Source organism: Dioscorea cayenensis, chromosome 13, assembly GCF_009730915.1.
Source record: "Dioscorea cayenensis subsp. rotundata cultivar TDr96_F1 chromosome 13, TDr96_F1_v2_PseudoChromosome.rev07_lg8_w22 25.fasta, whole genome shotgun sequence".
Taxonomy (NCBI): domain Eukaryota; kingdom Viridiplantae; phylum Streptophyta; class Magnoliopsida; order Dioscoreales; family Dioscoreaceae; genus Dioscorea; species Dioscorea cayenensis.
This window is the reverse complement of record NC_052483.1, coordinates 7,116,958-7,140,832: the sequence shown is the minus strand read 5'-3', so window position 1 is coordinate 7,140,832 and position 23,875 is coordinate 7,116,958. Positions and strand designations below refer to the sequence as shown.

General features: G+C 34.8%; 2 protein-coding genes across 2 annotated transcripts; one reads left to right on the top strand and one right to left on the bottom strand.

The window, feature by feature from the left end:
* Positions 1-4,466: 4,466 nt before the first annotated feature.
* On the bottom strand, positions 4,467-11,978 carry LOC120274658 (pre-rRNA-processing protein TSR2 homolog). The gene is made up of 4 exons (XM_039281191.1): positions 11,745-11,978; positions 10,711-10,802; positions 10,436-10,507; positions 4,467-4,716 (listed from the first exon to the last, which is right to left on the bottom strand). Exons 1-4 carry the CDS (start codon positions 11,941-11,943, stop codon positions 4,567-4,569), a joined length of 513 nt encoding a protein of 170 aa, XP_039137125.1. The 5' UTR covers positions 11,944-11,978; the 3' UTR covers positions 4,467-4,566.
* Positions 11,979-13,474: 1,496 nt separating this feature from the next.
* On the top strand, positions 13,475-15,688 carry LOC120274847 (late embryogenesis abundant protein D-34-like). The gene is made up of 3 exons (XM_039281387.1): positions 13,475-13,828; positions 14,742-15,038; positions 15,187-15,688. Exons 1-3 carry the CDS (start codon positions 13,496-13,498, stop codon positions 15,352-15,354), a joined length of 798 nt encoding a protein of 265 aa, XP_039137321.1. The 5' UTR covers positions 13,475-13,495; the 3' UTR covers positions 15,355-15,688.
* Positions 15,689-23,875: the final 8,187 nt, after the last annotated feature.

The following is a 23,875-nucleotide window of genomic DNA, read 5'->3' as shown; positions in this document are numbered from 1 at the left end:
CCTGCGACAATAACAACACATTCAGCCAGTAGTATTTACAAATGTTTAAGCGGAAATATAAGATTTTAAGTGGTAACCTCTCAATTCTTAAACAGAGATATCACTTGTTAAACAGAGACTTAGTTTTTTAAACATAGACAACAATTCTTAAGCAGAGATAACTAGATGATTTAAATGGTAACCTCTCATTTATTAAATGTAAACCTCATTTGTAAAACTGCAACAATATCAAATGAAAAGGGAAACGTACATTATAAGCATTACACAAATCATAACAATCGAAAAAACTATTTCGATAGTGTATACAGACGAAAATACAAACCAAAACAAAACCCTAGCCGAGAAATCACCTTGCAGACTAACAAAACCCCAACCGAGAAATCCCCCTGTAGACTTCAATATCTTCTAATAAAAACGGAACCACAAAACAAAATTGAAAAATCTTTTTTTGTAACAGAATAGTTAACATAAAGTCATAATCAATACCTTAGATTGCAAACTGATGAAATGCCGAATACTTGTGCGGGACTTCTCGTTCGAGACACCGGTGGAAAGGAAAAAGCTGAAATTACAGAGGATGTGTCAGTAGAGACAACTTCGGAAAGGGAAAAGCTGAGAACGCGAGTTGAGAAAAAACAAGTATACGGCTCTAGTAAATTCGTCTCTTGGGGTTACCCTAAGAAAAACCCCTCATTTTCTCTCAAACCGCCGAAATGGCTGACCCATGACTTCCCATGCAATGGCATTTTCGTCCATAAAATTTAAAAATCACTCCGTGTACCACCGTTACATGCTTTGGGGGTTTCAAAAACATTGAGTTTTTAAAAGGAAGGGGTTTTTAGGAATTGCAAAATTAAAGGGGTATTTTTGGCAATATTGCAAACTTAGGGGGTTTTTTTTTGGTAATTTTCACTTTTTTTAACATGGAGTTATTTTTTTTCCCTTGCTTTGTTGAAGCGAGTATGTTTAAACAGTAATTTTTTAAACAATCAAAAAATATTTTTGAAATTGTGATCATAAATTTAAAAATTAATGATTGAATATATTTAGTTGAAATAATTGAATTATATATATATATATATATAAACATCGATCGGAAAACATCATAGAGGTGTATGTGAAATAATTTTGACAATTGCACCCTCCCATTTATACTAAATTACATTCATATCTAATATTTATGTATGTACATAGGTGGTGGCACAATACTCATCACTAGCAATACTCATCACTAGCGCCACCATGGCCATCACCAGGAGCAGGACCGGAGGAAGGGGGGTGGTCAAGGGTGTGTTTGAGCACCCCTTTGGCCCCAACCAATGTCAGAGAAATAGTTGGATGCATCTATGCACCCACAGCACCCTCTCTCACTCTCTCTCCTCACTCTCTCACTGTCTCTAACTCTCTCTCTCTCACACACACACACACTCTCTCCCTCTCCCTCTATCTCTCCTTTTCTCTTTCTATATATATATGTTTATTAGTTTATATATATTCAGTGGTATAGTTGGATGCATTTATGCGCCCCCGCTCTTCTGACTCTCTATCTCTCTTTATATATATATATATATATATATATATATATATATATATATATTCATAATTCATTGGATATTTATTTTTATTTTCCTAAAAATATTATTGTTTTTACAAATTAATACTGATAGTTTAAAAAAATAATATTTAGAACAAAAATAAAATTTATTATTTAGATATTTTATAAACAAGTTTATATAATATAAAAGATTCCTTTCCCAAAAAAAATTGTTTGGTCTTCCATTTATTACAAATTAATTTATATGGAAAAAATAATTATATATTTTTAAAAATTGCAAATATTTATTGGTTGAAACCGTGGTTTTTATTAATGAGGATATAACATATAAAATATATGTTTTAAAGAAATATTTATAAATATATATAGAAAAAATAATTATAACAATATATTATTTTGCCCCTTAATTTTTTATTTCATTTTGGATAAAAAAAATTGTGAATTTATATTTTTTAAATTTTAAAAAAAATCTAAAAAATGTATAATTTTTAAATAAGCACCCCCTTCTTTGTTCTTCTAGTTCCGCCACTGAAGAGGAGGAGCTACAAAGATGAACATTAGAGTGTGATATCAATTGGAAAGGCATTGGAGGCAACTGCACTTACAACCGGCGACAAGCCAATGTCGAAGAACGATGTAGCTACCATTCAGGCCGCCAGGGCTAGTCACAGGCGGCGTTGTGATGCCTTCCGGTGGACTTGCTGCAGAAGCTCATGTAGTTGCAGCTGCCATTGAGTTAACCATGAGCAATGAAAACAAGATTATTCTCTCAGATGTTTTATCTGTAAGCAGTGAAAACAAAGTTACTGTTCATGTGTGCGGTCTCTTGTGCGAGCATGTAGTAGCCTGGACACTTTTCTGCCAACCCTGTGTGGCCTATTGTGTGGGAGGACGACCTCCTAATAATAACACAACTCCTACAAAAGTGAAAATAACCTCTCTTTGTGGTTAAGAATGGGCTAATATCTTCTAAAGATGACAAATATGTATAGAATGGTGAAAGACACTAAATTTAGTGTGAAAACCCTTTAAATCGAGGGAAAAACCATGTGACTACTTAAAACCACTTAAAAATGCTTCACTATATTAAGAATGGAATACAAGAGGATGTTCTCTTTAGATACAACTAGAGGATTACAACAATGGGACAAGATGCTCACAAACAACACATACACCTCATCAACTCTATGATGGATAACATGGACATCAAGAAGAGATTAAGGAAGATCAAACATGGTAGGCTAGGAGTGCCACATATAAAAATTCGATCTCTACCAGAAATCTAAATGAGATTTGGCACCAATTTACCGTCCAATTATCTTGTGTGCTCAAACTCTAGCCTCAATTTCTTTTTGGTTTTTTTTGCCTCTTTTCTCTCTCTATGTTCTGACCCTCTCTTTCTTCACTTAAAAAGGTACACTAAGGGGGCGTTCATTTCACTGTAAATGGGTTAAAGTGGAGGGAAGTGGACTGACTTTCCCCACTTTTTTATGTTCTTTTCCTCTGAAGTGGGGGAAGTGGCCACTTCCCCACTTTCATCTTGAAAGTGGGTTTTAACACAAACCCACTTCAAGATATATTTACATCGAAGTGGGGAAGTGAGCCTCTTGTAAAAGCCCACTTCCACCCACTTCCAAAACCTCTCTTGAAGTCATGAAGTGAGCCTCTCTCTCCTCCTCTACCATTGTCTGGCCACACCTTCTCTTTGGTCGAAAAACTTCACCGGCGGTCAGATCTACACACCGGCACCAGCACCGGCACAGGCAACGGCAGACAGCTAGATCTCTCCTCTAGAACCGGCAACGGCTAGATCTAAGCTCCGGCGACTTCAGGGAAGTGACACTTCCCCCACTTCCCTCACTTCCGCCCAATTCCCCTAAAATGAACGCCTCCCTAAGCAGCTCATTTTAATACTTCACTTCACATAAGTGAGTTTCCATTTTGCCTTCAAAGCTTCCATTTTGATGTAGTCTTTTTTTTCTTATTCATTTAGTGAGTTGGGCCAAAGCCCAACTTATTTTCTAACCCTAAATGAGTTGAATCTCAACATATATATATATATATATATATATATATATATATATATATATATATATATATATATATATGCATGGAAATTAATCAGGGAGCACATAACTTTAATAATCCAATACAATTAATTAAGCATTAATTAAGAGTTTTTTGTTTTCTATGTGTGACTGTGAAGGATGCTAGTAGGAAGCTGGGGCCTGGGAAGAGAGAGAGAGAGAGAGAGAGAAGTAAGCAACAAGGGAGGATGCATAGAGGGTGGTAGGAGCTGAGCTAAGGAACAATCCGAGCCATGGTCACCCACCCTGGTGGTGTTGCTGAAGGGACCCACTGATATGTTGTAATCCTAGCCATTCATCTCCTTATATAAGAAGATGACAGTGTAATGAGATTTTAACCAAGTAATGAATGAGTGCTTATAATGAGTTTTGTTCTTTCTCTGATTCTTTACTTTCTTGTTCTTCAGTGAACTTCTTGATTTTGATTTCTTCATACCAGAAGCCTTCTATTAATTCCTCATAAAAACATGAACAACTATACATTTTAAGGCCAAGAATAGGATTATAACACATCACCATAGTTCAACACTTACCTCTCATTGAAGCTTTCAATCCTCTCATACATCAATTCTCATCAAGATACTGCAGCCACTCCATTAATCTCAATCTCTTCTCACTATTATATTTATTCCGATGTTCTCTATTACTCTAAAGTCTAATTCGCTTTCTTCGGAGTCTTCAATCTTTGCCGAAGAATAACATTCATTCATAGTTATTAGTTGGTGACTTTAATAAGCTATTTATCAATGGTTTTTACATGCAGTCCTTCTTTATATATAGTAACAAAAACAGTATAAATTAAGTAAAGATATGCTCAACCAAAATGAGAAGAGGGAAACCTTTCAAACAAAGAAGTCAAGGGAAAGATACAAGAGTGTAGATCAAATAAAGAAATGCTCAACCAAAATGGTAAGTAAGAAATATTTATATTAGCACTTCACCAACACCCTCTTCATCAGGTGTTTGTTTCGGTTGTTTTGGCTCATTCATGGCCACATCCTTTGGTTCTGGTTCATCAACCATCATTTCCGATCCATCTTCATCTGAATTCTCACCCTCGTTTTCATTAACCACCTGCAATTAATTACCAATGGACATCAAAGCACTACACAAGTCTCTTAAAAATTTGTTTAAAGGTTTTGAGAAGAAAATTGTAACTTGCGCTTCTAACAAAAGTGATGAACAAACATGTTTGAATGTTAAGATAATGTAAAGATTCAGTGCATATACTCTCAGCCATTAATCCTACTTATGCTAGTTAAAGTTCAGAGTGTTTACTGTGAAGAGAAACAATGATAAGAAATAACTATGAGTGGCTTTGTGGGCATGTGCATGTTAGTCACATGTTGGCTTATGTTATATAGATATATTAGCATATATTATTATGTTAGTATATAAGGATATATTAGCATATAATATATGCTAATAAGATTATCTCTCATTGAGTTGTGGATGAGATATATATAAGTCAGGATTTTTCTTATTGTTTTCTTCTTGAGACGAGCTTGAGAGTTGTTCAAGCCATCGGAGATATTCTTCATAGTGGATTTCAATTCCCGACCCCCGTGGAGACGTAGGCAAGAGTGCCGAACTCCACGTAATTACTGTGTCGTGGTTTGTGTGTGTTTTTTCTTTCTTTCTCTATTATATCCCTATCTTTGCATGTGTTTTGGAGACTAACCTTGACATGTTATTGGGATATCTACGGGTGTGTTAGTGCTTCCGAAATGGGTCTTAAGTGAAGAATTAAGTCCCCCCCAACAATTGGCATCAGAGCTATTGGTTTATAGCTTGGGTAAATTCTAGCACACAAGGTGTTCGACAAAATTCTCGAAAGATGTCTTCACTTGGTAATGCTAAGGTTGGGAAGTATGAGATTGAGAAGTTCAATGGGAAGAAACGATTTCTCCTATTGAAAGATGCAAATGAAGAATTTGTTGATATCACAAAAAAACTACACAAGACACTTTTTGGGAAGGAAAAAGAAACCCAAAAGAAATGAGTGATGAAGATTGGGAAGATCTTGATATGGAGGCACGCGACTATCATTTTGTGTTTGGATAGGGATGTCGCCTTCTTGGTGAATGACGAGGCGACAGACTAGCGTGTGGTTGAAATTAGAGTCCAATTTTATAACCAAAACCTTGACAAATCGCATCTACTTGAAGGCCAAGTTGTACACTTGCAAAATGGATGAAGGAACTTCAATCCGAGATCACATAAGCAAGTTTGAAATGATAGTTTCAAATTTGAAGGATGTGGAGGTCAAAGTAGAGGATGAAGATCAAGCTATTCTTTTTGCTACTTTCTTTTGCTACCATCATTTTGAGAACCTTGTACAAACATTGATGCTTGTTGGTGAGACACTCTCTATGAGCGATGTTAGAACATCACTCTTATCCGATGATCTTCGGGAAAGATGGCTACTGGTGGAAGAGTGGACAAAAGAGGCAAGCACAAGGATTGTTTATAAGGGGAAGGTCAAATGAAAGGGGAAAGGTGCAAAGAGGGAAATCAAGATCAAAGTCAAGACCCATTGCAAAAGTAGTATGCTACAATTGCGGAGAGCTTGGGCATTATAAAGATTTGTTGTTCCAATAAGAAAGTAAATTGGAGGAAGAAGAACAACAAAAAAATAACAAGGAAAAAGTAGGGTCAAAGAAGAAGCAAGTTATGCTTGAGATGAGGACAATGATGAATGCTTCATGGCGATCAAGGTGAAGACATTTCGGGAAATGGATACTTGATTCGAGGTTGCTCTTATCACATGTGTCCAAATAGGAAGTGGTTTACAACCCTATGAGAACATTGATGGTGGTAATGTATTGATGGAGCAATGATCATGTTTGCAAAACAGATTGGGCTTGGTTCAATTAGAATCAAGATGCATGATGGGATTATCGGAACCTTGACAAATGTAAGGCATGTTCAGGATTTGAGGAAGAGCTTGATTTCACTGGTGTATTGGAATCCAGTGGGTGCAAGATTGTGGCCCACTGAGGAATTCTAAAAGTTGTTCGAGGCTCCATGGTGGTGATGAAGGGTGTTTGTCATGGTAATCTATATGCTTTGTTGGGTATGACAATCACGAGATAATGCGACAATTAGGGATTTCAAAAAGCGATAACCTATCAGTTAGTACTAAACTTTGGCACATGCATCTTGGACATATGTCGAGAAAAAGGGTTTAACTCTACTTGGAAAGGAAGGTTTGTTGAAGAACTTGGAGAAACCTTGCATGGACTTTCTGATGACAGCGTGTGTATGGGAAGGCACACCGAGTCAAGTTCACCACAAGCAAGCACAAGAGTAGAAGACTATTAGACTATGTGCACTGCGGACGTATGGGGGCCGGCTAAAGTTGCTTCAAAAGGGGTTCAGGATATTTTTGTCTCATTTATTGATGATTACTCAAGATATGCTTGGGTATATTTTACGAAACATAAGAATGAAGTATTTGAGACATTCAAGCGGTGGAGAACAATGGTTGAGAACAGAACAGGTAGAAAGTTGAAGACAATCAGGTCAGATAATGGTGCAGTACTGCTGAAGGTGTCTTCAAGGAGTTTTGTGGTCAAGAGGGTATTGTTTGACACTGGACAGTTAGGAATACACCACCGAGAATGGGGTTGCGAGAGGTGAACCGTACATTACTTGAGAGAGCAAGATGTATAAGATCTAATTACGGTTTAGGCGGAGAATGGTGGGGCGGAATCGGTGGCAACAACATGCTATATAGTGAGCAGAGCTCACATTCCACCCCTTGATGGTGATACACCCTACAGACTATGGTCAGGAGAACATGCAAACTATAATGTTCTTAGAATTTTCGGTTGTACAGCTTACTATCATGTGAAAGAGAATAAGCTTGATCCTAGAGCCAAGAAAGGCAATTTTCTTGGGATATCGCAAAAAGGGTGAAAGGCTATCGCCTTTGGTGTATGGAAGATTCAAAGTTTATAATCAGCGAGGGATGTTACTTTTTGATGAGACTTCCATATTAGGGTTTGCCTAAAAGCTATGAAAAGCCTCTTGATGGTGATGGTGATGAGTTAACAACTAACACCCAAGTGGTGGAGATTGATGGATCCGAAGACCAACCATGCCCTTAGCCATGTTCATGAGAATGTTGTTGTAAATGAACATAAGGAGGTTTCATAAAGCGAGAATACACAAACACTACAGCGGTAGACGAGTCTTTGGCTACTAGTAGGCCAAAGAGGCAAGTTAAAATGGTTCAGAAGTTTGGGTCAAATGAACCTCTGAAACACTATGGACAGGTAAATTTGGTTGAGTATGCACTCTCGGTGGAGAATGATGAGCGAGTCACTTTTAAGCAAGCTATCCAAGATGAGAATAGTGAGAGATGGTTGGTTACGATGGAGGAAGAGATGGAATCTCTTGGAAAAACCAAACATGGGAAGTTGTCCGTTACCCATTGGTAAGCATGCTATAGGTTGTAAGTGGGTGTACAAGAAAAAGGAAGATTCATCTAAGTCTTGTGGCACAAGGTACAAGGCAAGACTAGTTGCAAAAGGGATTTGCTGCGAGAAAGAAGGGTGGACTATAATGACATATTTTTCTCCCATAGTGAGCACACCTCTATCCAGTGTATTATTGAGTTTGGTAGCTCATGATGATCTTAGTGAAACAACTTGATGTTAAGGCGGCCTTCTTACAGGTGACTTAGATGAGGAAATTTATATGCATCAGCCGGAAGGGTACAAACTCGAAGGAAAAGAGAATCAGGATTGCCGCTTGAGGAAATCACTTTATGGTTTGAAGCAGTCGCCTCGATAGTGGTACAAACGCTTTGATACTTTTATGCTCAAGAAGGGTTACTCGAGAAAGCAAGTATGATTGTTGTGTTTACTTTACGTAAGCTTTGTGGTGATGCATATATCTATCTCCTATTATGCGTGGATGACATGCTCATTTGCTAGCAAGAGCAAGGTGGAGATAGATAGGTTAAAAGTCTCAACTCGATGAGGGAGTTTGAGATGAAAGATATAGGCGCTGCCAAGAAAATACTGGGTATGGAGATCAAAAGAGAGGTCAAGCCGTAAGCTATTTCTACATCGGAAGGATTACCTTGAGAAAGTAATATCACGGTTTGAAATGCAAGATGCTAAGCCCGGTGGTGACTCCATTGGTCACATTTTCGACTCTCTAGTAAGCTATCTCCCACAATTGATGAAGAGAAAGAACACATGGCTCGTGTTCCTTATGCTATGCTGCAGATGGCGAGTCTAATGTATGCGATGGTATGTACACGTCCAGATATTTCACAGCCAGTCAGTATGGTCAGCAGATTCATGGCAAATCAGGGAAGAGCTTCACTGGGAAGCGATGAAATGGATTCTGAGGTACTTGAAGGAGTACCATTAGCATGGGTTTGTGTTTTGGTGGAGAAAAGATGTCGATTGAGTGGGTTTGTGGACTCGAGATTATGCAAGTGATCTAGAGCAGACGGCGATCCACTCACGGTTATGTATTTCGGATATTTGGTGCTCCGAGTTAGTTGGCGATCGAGTGTTACAAGACCCACGGTGGCACTATCTACCCGACAGAGGCTGAGTATATGGTATGGCGGAAGGAGTGAAAAGAAGCTTTGTGGTTATGGGGTTTGTTAGATGATTTTGGGTGATTGAGCAAGGCACGGTGGACTTGGAGTGTGGCAGATCAGTGCAATTCATTTTGGCTAGAAATCGGGTGCACCATGCTCGTACCAAGCATATCGATGTCCGGTATCATTTTATGCGGGATGTAATAGAGGAAGGCTCTATCTCCCTTCTTTGAAGGTGCACACGGTGACAATCCTGAGACATATTCACCAAAGTTGTTCCAAGGAGCAAGTTTCAACATTGTTTTGAACTTGCTCGATCATGATTATGCTAATAAAGGGAATTTTGGGGTTGAGAATCGACTATTTAGCGTTTGGTGAAGATGTTCTATCTTGTTGGTCTCGAGCATGAAGAAATCTTTGTTCGTTCCACATTTGGTATCAAATGAGAAGCGAGGTGGAGAGTGTGAAGAGAAACAATAATAAGAAATAACTATAGAGTGGCTTTTGTGGGCATGTGCATGTTAGTCACATGTTGACTTATGTTATATAGATATATTAGCATATATTATTATGTTAGTATATAAGGATATATTAGCATATAATATATGCTAATAAAATTATCTCTCATTGAGTTGGGGATGAGATATATATAAGTCAGGATTTTTCTTATTGTTTTCTTCTTGAGACGAGCTTAAGAGTTGTTCAAGCCATCGAAGATATTCTTCATAGTGGATTTCGATTCCCGACCCCGTGGAGACGTGAGCAAAGAGTCTTAGAACTCACGTAATTATCGTGTCATGTGGTTTTGTGTGTTTTTCTTTTCTTTTCTCTATTATAGCCCTATCTTTGCATGTGTTTTTGGAGACTAACCTTGACGGAGTTATTGGGACATCTACGGGTGTGTTAGTGCTTCCGAAAGGTGTCTTAAGTGAAGCCTTAAGTCCCCCCAACATTTACCAATGTTTATCGACCAGTGCTTGCCATTTGATATAGAATGCTAAAGAAATTACTGCCAAAATTTTTGAAAGAACACATCGGAAGGTAGTTAAAATGAATCTTGGTCAAACGAAAATACAATGCAAAGTTATCAGAAACTAGAAATTTCTCATGTATACACCCAACAAAAGAAAATTGCTGAAATCAATTGAGAAGATAACTTTTTAGATACCTGTCTACTTTGAGAGGCGGCAGTTCTCATGGAAGCAGATGTTCTTTAATTGATCAATTGATCAATTGATCAATTAATTCAAAATTTCCTTGCAGACAGTCTTCATGCATAATCATCAATTGCTCAGCAACCTGTTTAGCATAATTTAACAAACATAAGACCCAAAATTAGAATATCATGAATGCCATCATCCACAGGCAACTACACAGGTTTGTTGTTCTCATATATACATATAAAAAAAGTAACTGTTTTTGTCCAACATTGGAAAACCTTGACAGGAGTTTCTAATTGCATCAACCAATTAAAATAAGTGGGAGATGAAATTGGAGTGAACCTCTTCTACGCTGCCATCCTCGATTTCAGTATTGAAGGAAAGCACCATGTTCTCATCCAGTAGGTTTTCCAAATCATCTATATAAAGCGGTGCTGCAACAACAAAGGGAATTTTAAAAGCCTTATAATCATAGCATCATTAAATCAAATTTTCCGCATTATAGGTGTCACAACTCACAAGCAAAAGAATCAAGATCACAAATCCTGAATTAAAAAAAAACGCTTACCTTTGTTTAAAAATTAACACTTTCCAGTTGTAATGCTTGTTATAATATACAAAGCATTCAATTAAAAAGAAAATTCAGAATTATATAAAATCTTTTCCAAACAGATATCGATAAAACATGTTGCAGCAGAACCAACGGCAACAGGAAATGAAGAAACAAGCCTCAACAATGTCAGCAATTATGGAAACTAAGAACTCTTTCCCACTAAAAACAAAAGTAACTCCCAATGAAACTAACTTAAACTAAGTAAACATTCGAAACTAAACACTCATAAGAATACTTCAGCCCATGTTAACATCATAAATCAATGAACCACTTGGCTCAGTAGGAAAGAAATAAACAATCAAATTTTCAGACCGCAAACCAAATGCTCTCCAAAAGATGCATCTTCATTTAATTACCTACAAAATGGATAAAAAAATGCCAAGCAAAAAAATCTCTAACAGATTGGTAGGTTTTGCAAACAGGTTAAAGAAATCTTCTTTCGCAAACTATATAAAAGGTTTGATAATTTAAGGGTTTCGTAGATCATGGAAGTTATTAAAAATCAACATCAACAATGCAATTCGATGCTATAGAAGATAAAAATATGATTTTTTTCATCATCTCTAAACTACAAATTCTTGGAATTACCAGAACATCACAACAACAACAATTCGATATTAAATCACCACAAAACTAATTAAATTCGATCTTTTTCTCAGAATCATAAGATAATTCGCAGGATCTTGCACATGATTCAATTGCAAATCAAGAAGAACATAGAGAACACAGCAAAACAGAAGCAAGTAGGGATTAAAACACAAACCTTTATCGTTGGAGAACCAAGAAAGAACGGCAGAGGCAAGCTTATCGGCCTTTTGGCGAGATTCTCTCCCACCCCACCCGTTCTGGACCGCCATTTGAAGCGCCGTCCACCGAGCGAGCACGAGGGCTGATCCCTCTCCAAAGCGAGCCGCTGCCTCCGGCGAGAGCCCCGGCATTGGCCCTCGGTTCCCGGAATCCATGGCTCGATCGATCGAGAGGGAAGCGCGGCGTAACAACGAGGAGAGTTCCAGGGGTTCCCGGAATTCCAAACCTTTGTCGTTGGAGAACCAGAACTAATTCTTAGGGTTTTATTTTTACATTTATGAAATAATAATAATTATTATTATTATTGGGAATTTAGGGTTTTAGTTTTTGCAAAAGAAACCCAAAATATAGTTCATATTTGCAAAAGATCTTTGAAGACTTCTCATGCAGTAGCAGCAAATATGACAGGTTTTTTAAGGGGTGCATATCAAAATAAAACACAATTTTAAATTTATTTGATTTAATTTGGGATGCACGTCCATTTTGTTAAAAACAAGTGTGAGTAATATTTTAAAAGTTAAGTAATTTTTTTTAGCACCGACTATGTTTTTTTTTTAATTTGAGATCCAAACATCAATTTAAAATAAATATCAATTTTGTTTCACGAATCACTCAAAAAATTTGAGCATATTTTGGATGATATTATATTAAAAATCTTTTATCAATAAAGTGTAATGGAATTGTTAACTGAGTAAATTCTATTTCATGTATATGATGATAAAAAATTTATGACATCTATATCATGAAAAATAGATTGAAATCTCTCAAATAATCACCCACTTGTTCAACACTATATTTTGATTCCACAGGGTATGTGTGTGATGAACCAAAACCTCAGCTTTGGAATATTATTTCCAGGCTTATCTTATCCTTTCCTTTTCTGAGGGCCGTGTTCGACGCCTCCCTATTTAGTGCTATCCATGGACATCTCTATTTTTTCTCATGGATCTTTATAATTACCACAAAATATTTTGGTGATCCCAACAATCCAAGTCCGGGCCTACGAGACAGCTTATGACATTCATATCGATCTGTTATGCGCCACAAAAACGCTCTGATGCGACTAAGTAGCCCAAATGATGGATTCAATGAGTTCTTGCCGGCAACTAATCCTCTTGATAGTACGGTATTCAAATTGTTTGTTGACATGGACAAAGTAAAGACCTACTGTAAGGGAGAACCGTGACACCTACCATGGTGATCAATCAATGGTTGATCTGATAGGATGATCAGCCACATTACACACTCTTTCAAGGGTGGCTGCTTTTAGGCAAACCATTTGATTTACTAATCCTTTATATTGGAAAAACAAAATTATAGTTAAATAATTATTTTAATTCAAATTAGAATTTAAAAACCCAAATAAAAATAATAAATAATAAATAAAAACCTAATTTGAAGCACTATAAAAAAAATTATCCTTTAAAAGAGCCGCCATTAAATATGATCACACACTTATAAATAAATGATTATTAATCATTAATTGCCACCGAACATCCATCTCACACGTGCCAACCTCTCCCAGTCACTAGTTTTCTCCATTCACAAATGTACTAACACGTGCTAACCTCTCCATAGTCCCCTCTTGTCTCCATTCACACGTGTATCACACGTGCCAACACACCATTCTCTAAAAAAAACCCTATAAAACTTGCGCTCCAAGCCAAAGCACCAACACCTCCACTACCACTACTACCAAGCTAAACCATGAGCCAAGGCCAACCACGGCGAGGCGAGATCTCAATCGGAGGCCAGGAGCCGATCAAGTACGGCGATGTCTTCGAAGTGAGCGGGGAGCTGGCTGGAGAGGTCGTGAAGCCGGAGGATGCGGCGATGATGCAAGCCGCCGAGACGGTGGGCTTAGGGCACACTCAGCCTGGAGGACCAGCAGCAGTGATGCAATCGGCTGCTAAGGAGAACGAGCTCGCCGGGATCGTCTCTCACGGTGAAGCCAGTGATCTCACTGCTCAGCTCGGCGTCTCCGTCACCGATTCTCACCTCCCTGGCCTTCACCAAGTCACCGAGTCCGTTGCCGGCCAGGTCTCTCTCTCTCTCTCTCTCTCTCTCATTCTCTATATATAATGAAATGGAAAATTCTGTGAGGACTGTTGGATAATTTTTGTTTTTGATTTTAATCCCTTTCTTTATGAGTTTTTGTTTTTTTCTATTTTTTTTATCTGTCATAAATCAATTCTTTTTGAAAAATAATTAATTTTTTATTAAATTATGTAAAATAATTAATTATTTTACATGTGAGATTAGGTTATTCACGACAAATAAAAATTAACAAATTAACATAGGGAGTAATACATAATGGATATTTAAGGATCAATATTTATGGTAGATCCTTGAGGGGGAATTTGTTTTCTAATACCTGTGTTATATTAGAAGAAAATAGTTTTAGATAATATATTTATCATATTTACATAAACATGCATATATGATGCGAAATTCATTTTAGACCCGTGAGAAAATTTTCATTTAAGTTTCAGTTCCTATGATGTATGAGTTCATAGCCTAGTTTTTGTTTTAGTTTTTGTTTTTTTAGAAATTCATAATCTTGATAAAATGCACGTAATTAGGATATTTTATGGGGTATATCTGAAAAATTCACATGTAGGACTTTTAAAAAAATAATATAATATAATATAAAATACTCAATTTTTAAGGGTGGGGGGTTTTCTTTTTTCTTTTACATGGAGTTAGTTATTTTTTTTCTCTTGCTTTGTTCAAGTGAGCAGTTTTAAACAGTAATTTTTTAAAACAATTAAAAAATATTTTTAAAATTGAGATCATAAATTTTAAAATTAATGAATGAATATATTTAATTCAAATAATTGAATTTTATATAAAAAAAAAAGAAACATCATAATAGTTGTATGTGAAAACTTTTGACAATTGGACCCTCCCAATTATACCAAATTACATATTTATCCAATATTTATGCATGTAGGTGGTGGCACAATATCCATCACCAGCGCCACCATCACCACCAGCAGGAGGAGCTCCAAGGACAAACATTAGAGATGTGATCTCAATTGGAGAGGCATTGGAGGCAGTTGCATTTACAGCCGGCGACAAGCCAGTGTCGAGGAGTGACGCAGCTGCCATTCAGGCCGCCGAGGCTAGAGTCACAGGCGGCGCTGTGGCAGTTTCTGGTGGACTTGCCGCAGAAGCTCAGGCAGCTGCATCTGCTAATGAGTTGACCATGAGCAATGAGAACAAGATCACTCTCTCTGATGTTTTATCAGTAAGCATATATATATCCATCCCTATTATTGTTTTTGGTTATTTATCATATGTGGGAATTAATTAGGCAAGCACATAAGTTTAATGATCAAATAGAATTAATTAAGCACTAATTAAGAGTTTGTTTGTTTGTATGTGTGATTGTGAAGGATGCTAGTAGGAAGCTTGTGGGGGGAGACAAGGAAGCAACAAGGGAGGATGCAGAGAGAGTGGTAGGAGCTGAGATGAGGAACAATCCGGCCATGGTCACCCACCCTGGTGGTGTTGCTGACACTGTTGCTTCTGCTGCCAGGCTCAATCAGGAGATTTATCCTTAGCAGCTGCATGCATGTGTTTAGACTTTAGAGGTGTCCTTAGCTCGATCAGTGCATTATATATATTATATATATACTGCAGCTATTAGATCTATATATATGTGTGTGTTACTTTTTAGATTGTTGTCTGTGAGTTGAGTTTTGTAAATAATAATAATAATAACTACTGGGGGTCATCAAGTTCTGTTGATCTTAGTTTTGTAAAGAAAATAAACCAATGTTTACATGTTCTACGGAGATATATAGTTATAATATGAACTTAACTTTATATGTATGTGGTTGTAACTTTGTAATAATAATTAATCTTCTGGTTATTTTATTTTAAATTTTATTTTTATTGTCAGAATTAATTGTGGTCTTATATTGTTATATTTGTCTTAGTATGGAGGTAATTAGATTTTTATTTAAACACCTATAAATTATATATAGAGAGGGAGTGCAGTGGAAAAAGAGTTTCCTATTTATATATATATATATATATATATATATAAAGGTTCCTGATAACGTTATATATATAAAATATATGAACATTAATTAAAATGTTCACGCGTTACCTAAACCATAAAAGTAACTCTTTCAAACCCCTTATTTTATTTATTTATTTACATAGTCAAGCCGTCAAAAGATATATATATATATATATAGAGAGAGAGAGAGAGAGAGAGACTGCATCAATATAATGATTCTCTACCAATTTAATATAGTTGTTTAGTGATTTTTAACAATTTATCATATGGGGGTAGAATAATATGAAATAATAAAAAATTTGACTTAAAATAATATATACTTTATCTTAATCCTATATTCCAAAAAAACTATTCCTCAAGGCTTACCTCCGAGAGACATTTGGCCAATTTTGATTGGTTCAACATTTTCCAAATTTACAATCCTAGCCACCACAATCAACGGCCAGAATTCTCTCTTCCTTTGTAATAAACGGCTGGATCCTTCACTCTCTTTGTTTTATAAACCCTAGCCCTCTCAATGTTTGTCACTGATGGACATTTGGCCAATTCTGATTGGTTCAACATTTTTCAAATTTACAATACTAGCCACCACAATCAACGGCCAGATTTCTCTCACCCTTTATAATAAATGGTTAGATCTCTTACTCCCTTTGTTTTTCAAACCCTAGCCTCTTCAATCTTTGCCTATGATGGACATTTGGCCAATACTGACTGTTTCAATATTTCCAAATTTACAATCCTAGCCACCATAATCAACGGCCAGATTTATCTCTTCCTTTGTAATAAATGACTAGATCTCTCACTCTCTTTGTTTTTCAAACCCTAGCCTCCTCAATGCTTGCCACTGATGGACATTTGGCCAATTTTGATTGGTTCAACATTTTCCAAATTTACAATTCTGGCCACCACAATCAACGGCCAGATTTCTCTTTCCCTTTGTAATAAATGGCTGGATCTCTCACTCCCTTTGTTTTTCAAACCCTAGCCTCCTCAATACTTGCCTCTCATGGACATTTGGCAAATTCTGATTGGTTCAACATTTTTCAAATTTACAATTCTAGCGGCCACAATCAACGCCCAGATTTCTCTCTCCATTTCTAATAAATGGCTAGATCTCTCACTCGATCGGTTTTTTAAACCCTAGCCTCCTCAATACTTGCCTCTCATGGAAATTTGGTCAATTCTGATTAGTTCAACATTTTTCAAATTTACAATCCTAGCCACCATAATCAACGGCCAGATTTCTCTCTCTTTGTAATAAATGGCTGGATCTCTCACTCCTTTTGTTTTTCAAACCCTAGCCTCCTCAATGCTTGCCTCTAATGGACAATTGGGCAATTCTGATTGGTTCAACACTTTCCAAATTTGCAATCCTAGCCACCACAATCAATTGCCAAATTTCTCTCTCCCTTTGTAATAAATGGCTAGATCTCTCACTCACTTTGTTTTTCAAACCCTAGCCTCCTCAATCCTTGTCTCTGATGGACATTTGGCCAATTTTGATTGGTTCAACAATTTCCAAATTTACAATCCTAGTCACCACAATCAAAGGTTAGATTTCTCTATCCCTTTGTAATAAATGGCTGGATCTCTCACCCCTTTGTTTTTCAAAACCTAGCCTCCTCAATACTTGACTCTAATGGACATTTAGTCAATTCTGATTGGTACAACATTTTCCAAATTTACAATCCTACACATCACAATCAACGGCCAGATTACTCTCTCCCTTTGTAATAAATGGATGGATCTCTCACTCCTTTTGTTTTTCAAACCCTAGCCTCCTCAATTCTTGCCTCTGATGGACATTTGGCCAATTCTAATTGGTTCAACATTTTAAAAATTTTACAATCTTATCCACCACAATCAACGGCCAGATTTCTCTCTCCCTTTGTAATAAATGGTTGGATCTCTCACTCCTTTTGTTTTTCAAACCTTAGCATCCTCAATACTTTCCTCTCATGGTCATTTGGCCAATTCTAATTGGTTCAATACTTTTCAAATTTACAATCCTACCCACCACAATCAACGACCAGATTTCTCTCTCCCTTCTTAAAAAATGGCTGCATCTCTTACTCCCTTTGTTTTCCAAACCCTAGCCTCCTTAATGCTTGCTTCTGATGGACATTTGGCCAATTTCGATTGGTTCAAAACTTTTGAAATTTACAATCCTAACCACCACAATCAAAGGCCAGATTTCTCTCTCACTTTGTAACAAATGGTTGGATCTCTCACTTATTTTTTTTTCAAACCTTAGCCTCCTCAATGCTTGCCTCTGATGGACATTTGGCCAATTATGATTGGTTCAACATTTTCCAAATTTACAATCATAGCCATCACAATTAACGGCCACATTTTTCTCTCCCTTTGTAAGAAATGGCTGGATCTCCCTTTGTTTTTCAAATCCTAGCATTCTCAATACTTGCCTCTCATGGACATTTGGTCAATTCTGATTGGTTCAACATTTTTTAAATTTATAATTCTAGTCACCACAATCAACGGCCCGATTTTCCTCTCCCTTTCTAATAAATGGCTAGATCTCTCACTCCCTTTGTTTTTCAAACCCTAGCCTCCTCAATCCTTGCCTCTGATGGACATTTGGCCAATTCTGATTGGTTCAACATTTCCAAATTTCCAATCCTAGGCACCGCAATCAACGGCCAAATTTATCTCTTCCTTTGTTATAATTGGCTGGATCTCTCAATTATTTTGTTTTTCAAACCCTGGCCTCAATGCTTGCCTCTAATGGACATTTGCTCAATTCTGATTGGTTCAACATTTTCCAAATTTACAATCCTAGCCACCATTGCTGAGTAACTTGAAACAATGGTTGGCCATAAGGTCCTTTATTTTATTTATTTTCTTGATTTACATAATGAACAATCTAAAAAAGTATTCAGCACACTCTTTTGCTCATCAAATTTGAGTGGACTAAGTCTGTGATTTGAGTTTAATAGTTTGATAATTCATGTCTTAATATGCTGTGTGCAATAATTGATAAGAGATGTTTGTTTGGATTTTGCTTGGAGTTTCATTTTCCATATATAGATATATGATGATAACATGAGTTTGTCTCATGGGACCATTAGATGCACTTGTGCACAGCCGTGCCACCTTCTTTTGAAGTTAGGCTTGGTCTTGATTGAAAGTATGAAGCTAGAGATAAGATTGTTGTACTTGCTGAAATAGGCTGCTTGATTGGCACGTTAGTAGGGTAGTACTCTTTTGATAAGAAATCAATGACTTATCTTTAAAAATCCAATATTTTTTCCTTTATTACAATGTTTTTTATTATATTTCCCATTTGAATTCTTGTTTTATAGTCCTCACTTTTTGACTTTTTATGTACATATACAAGAATGATGTGATTTTTACAAAGATTTGGCATGTATTGGAGATAGAATTTGATGTGATTCTTTGCATGTAACTCTGCTAACATCTTCCCACTAGTTGAAATGTTTTTTGACTTTTTATGTACTTATATAGGGGGAAAAAATAATTATCTTTTATTATTGGCTATAAAAGTATGTGACAACATTGTATTGTAAGAAAGTGAGAATTTTTTAGATTTGATCAGCCATACAAGATAGCCATACACATCTTGAGTTATCCAAAATCAGGTAAATTTTATATGTATGATTTTTTCATTGGATAATGTTAATAAATAGTATTCTTGATATTCATTTCATTATGTTATACTTATAATCATCTTTTGGAAATAATGAACAAAAGAAGGTCTTATCTATTTATCATGCAGCTAAAAGATATAATTCTTGATTTTTAATTCATTCATTCGAAGAAATTCTAGGCTTGATTAGTCTAGATATAATGATGTATCTATTTTATATTATATTAAATTAAATATAATATATTAACTCAAGCCAATATGATCGTTGTATGTTGGTCTTCTATATTATTTTGTCTATTATCATAACACTGCTTATATGCAGCCATTTTATTAAATATGTCCATACTAATATACTATTGTTATGTGGGCCACTCTCATCCTTATATTGTTCTTTACAAATATATTTATCAACTGCTTTAATATTATTCATAAGTTTTTTTTTATTTAAAACTTATGTATAAACAAGCTATTTAAAAAATAATAATTTTTAATTTCATAAGAATATAAAATACCATATATTAAAAGGAAAAGATGGAAAATATATATATATATATATATAGGAAAATTAATAAGGCATTAGGGAAGCAAGTGGGTTATATATGCAAAACCGAAAGAGAAGTAATTTGATGCATTTTGGTTGGTTGATTGTCTTATACTTTATTTTATTATTCTTGGCATATTATATATACCTGCTGAACCAAGTTAAAAATAACATTTTATATATATATTTAGTTTTAATATAATATATGTTTTATTAATTCTTATACATGTGACTTCATTACTTCATTAATTACACTACATCTTAATATTATCACCTATTATTATTATTTTTTTAAATTTTTTTAATTATATATTTTTTAATAAAACTTTCCATATCTCTTTTATAAATAATATAATATAACTCGATTGATATATATATATATATATATATATATATATATATTTAAAAAATAAATAGAACTTATATAAAAAGAGAGATAATAATTTAAACAAAATATATTTTCAAGTTAATGATGTTTTTCTTAAAATATAAATGAGTAAGGTGAATTGAATGAATTTAATTATTATTTTTTTAATAAAATGAATATGTTAGATTGTTCATTCTAATTGGTGGAGGAATTCAAACTCCTTACTCTTCTTCATGTAAAATGCACTATGTGATAATAATTGGCTTGATATAGAATTAGTTTATGAAATCCTGTCACATTTACTTAATAGCTCATAAGTTTAGCAATATATATATATATATTCCTATGTTTTTAAGATCAATTTATTAATGAAAACTTTTACCTGTTCTTAATACATCACAATAGGTGGAAAAAATGGAAGTCGACATGCAGCTTATTGTTGATGTGCAATTTAAGATAGTACTTAAGGAGCTTATGAAAAAAGTAAGATTACCACCTACAGTTTATGTATATGAACAACATGGTCTAGATCACAAACCATGTTTTTCATGCAAAATCATATTTGAAGACAGCTGTGGAATTCATGAACAAGTTGGATTAGAAACAAATACAAAAAAAAGTTGAAAATTATGATGCGTTACGTGCCATAAAGCATCGAAAAATAATTTATGATGTTATTATTAAAGATGTGAATGAGAAGGAACTACGTGACGTCAAATATGAATTAGAAGAGCTAAAAGATATTAACTGATATACTATCAGACAGCCTTGCAATGATGACTACTGAATTAGAAGAACTGAAGGACAGAAATAAGACTGAATGAAGCAGAACAGTCTGAAAGCAATATAAGTTGATAGAAAAGTAGATCTGCTTCAATAAACGATTCCTCTACTGAATATGTCTAAAAAAATAAGTTTCTTTAGTTTTTAAAATAAATTTTAATTTAGTATAAATATTATGTGTTTAATATTTTAATGTGTATTTTAATGTAAGTCTAATAATATTAAATATGTAACAAAAGGTCTGTTTTGTCGTTTTTTCGCCGTTTATATGCATAATAGCCCTACTGTATATGTTAATTAAAATATGTAATTAAATTATCCTATTGTGTTTATTCTGCAAATTTGATTAGTTGTTTATAAACGCAATCATGTTATGTAGATTGGAAATCTTGAGTAAAAGTGATTAGCTGATTCGAGTCTTTGCAAACTTTTGTTGAGGTAAGAATTTTCTTCTATATATATATATATAATACCAAACAAAAGAGATTGCAATCACAAAAGACAACATACTTCACATAAACATCCACACAAAAGCAAAAGGAAAACAAATAAAGAAAAAAATGCATTGACTAAATCCACCTCCTGATAGCAAACATCATAAAAAGAAAGACGCGCATATAGATTCTGGATAAAGACATCTGAAAAGCATTAATTCAAGTGCATATCTGCACAAATCCAAGCAATAACAATATGAATAATTTTGTTAATGATTCTGAAACAAAAACATGCCCTTAAAAAAAGAGAGAAAAGATGCAAAAAAGATTACATCATTGTTACCTTAGCACTTGAACCATAAGTATAACAAATTTATCTTTAAATATATTTGTATGAACTATATACTAAAGGTTAATAGAAATATATAGAGAATGAAACCTTAAAAAAAAAGGAGATAGAGTGTTAGAGAGAAAGAAAGTCAAAGAAGGAAAGAGATATGATAATAATGACAGATAGAGCAGATAGCACAATTAAGACAACATGGAATGATTATTTCACCATTGTTGATTAACAATGCTCTCTCTCTCTCTCTCTCCTGTCGGCTCCTCCATCTTCATCATCTCTTCATCTTACCATCATGGTTTATATACATGCATTTTTCAAATGAAAAGCATATAATATATATTCAAGAGTTTGTCTTTGTTGGACATTTGATCGTCCCTTATTGGTTAAGTGTTTTGTCTTTTTAATGAGTTTGATAAAACCAAAGCATCACAAGCTCCTCTATCATCAATACCTCTGCTAGCCCACTTTAACATCTTTCCCGATTCCCCATTGTTAGTCAATGGGCCAATGAGAAGTCGACAACAATATAATATTAGAAACACCCTCGAGTGAGCATACCCGAGCATTATTTTGCATTAATTTTGTCATCATGGATCATTTTAGGTGTTGTAAATGTTGATGGATATTATAACTTGCTACTTTCATTTCATCGACAAAGTTCTACAGGAAGGGTTCATCAACCTAGTTGCACGGCAGATCATTATCTCTTCTTCAAATGCAAAGGAACTGATTGAAAAACTCGAAGTAATAATTATAAAATTTTGAATACTATTTACAATATTTTCCTTTTCAATCATTATTATTGATTATTTTAAATTATGATTACAGGAATATTCAGACCTCAACCTTCCCGTTGCCATGGATGACAACGTTGAACACTCCACATCCATAATGACAACCATGAGTGGAGTGAAGTTGTTTCACTTTGTTTCTTTCCCTTTTCTGTTCACTTTTTTGTAGTTAAAGATGAGAACTTGAACAATTTTTTTATGTGTTGATACAAGTAGTTTTGTTTGCTAAAACTAAATTAGAAGCATGAGGACCTAGCATAATACCATCTCAACGACAACATTACTCTTAAATTAATATTTATGTGATGATAAGTTGTAACAAATTCTCTTGAATGATGAAGTGTTTGTATATATATATTAGACGGGTATCTTATTTCAATTCTTACAAAGAAAAAAACCAAGTAGAAGGCATAATACTTAAAATTGTTTTTCCTTCCAAAGTATTGAAATGAAATCATTTTCATTATTCAATAAACAATATAACATATTCCAGTAATATATTTTCCAACTTTTCAAATCTTGTAAATATACGTCTCATACTGAAAACAATTTATAAAAAAAATGACATTAACAATTTTTTTTTCAAAATTTATACTATCTTTACAATCTTCTTTTTAGATATAATCAACCCGCAGCATTAGCGCGGGTACATAAATCTAGTATATTATAATTCTATAATAATAAATTTTTCATCCAGTTTTTGAAGAAACAAAATAAATTTTTTTTTTTTTGGCAAAAAATCAATACTAGAATTACGTAAATAATAAATAAATAGTATTATATCACCCAGACCATACCGGTAAATAAGAAATAAACTGTATTCTACCGCTCTGAGCAAGTCCCTTACCAATATACTTTAAAAAAACTCATTTAATATTTAAAAAAAAATTGAAAAAAAAAATACAGCACCACCGCTTCCCCACCACTTACAAATTTGAAGCAACACAAAACACCACGTGTCAATCTCGGACAAACAAGATCCCAACACATCCACACGTGTAACTACACGTGCAACGTATCTAGTTCTCCATCTCTCCCTATATCATACATGCACCATCTCTTTCCATTGTTCTCATCTTCAAACTCACTACCTCTACTACTACTACTACTACGTAATACTAGTACTAACTACTACTACTACTACGTAGTACTGGTACTAACTACTACTTA

What these genes read in the sequence shown, in the direction of transcription:
- LOC120274658 (XM_039281191.1), bottom strand. Translation starts at nt 11,943, where the DNA reads ATGGATTCCGGGAACCGAGGGCCAATGCCGGGGCTCTCGCCGGAGGCA. An exon ending in TTGGTTCTCCAACGATAAAG is followed by an intron (nt 10,803 to 11,744) that starts GTTTGTGTTTTA and finishes TTGTTGTTGCAG; the next exon opens with CACCGCTTTATATAGATGAT. An exon ending in AGGATGGCAGCGTAGAAGAG is followed by an intron (nt 10,508 to 10,710) that starts GTTCACTCCAAT and finishes TATGCTAAACAG; the next exon opens with GTTGCTGAGCAATTGATGAT.
- LOC120274847 (XM_039281387.1), top strand. Translation starts at nt 13,496, where the DNA reads ATGAGCCAAGGCCAACCACGGCGAGGCGAGATCTCAATCGGAGGCCAG. An exon ending in CCGAGTCCGTTGCCGGCCAG is followed by an intron (nt 13,829 to 14,741) that starts GTCTCTCTCTCT and finishes TTATGCATGTAG; the next exon opens with GTGGTGGCACAATATCCATC. An exon ending in CTCTCTCTGATGTTTTATCA is followed by an intron (nt 15,039 to 15,186) that starts GTAAGCATATAT and finishes GTGATTGTGAAG; the next exon opens with GATGCTAGTAGGAAGCTTGT.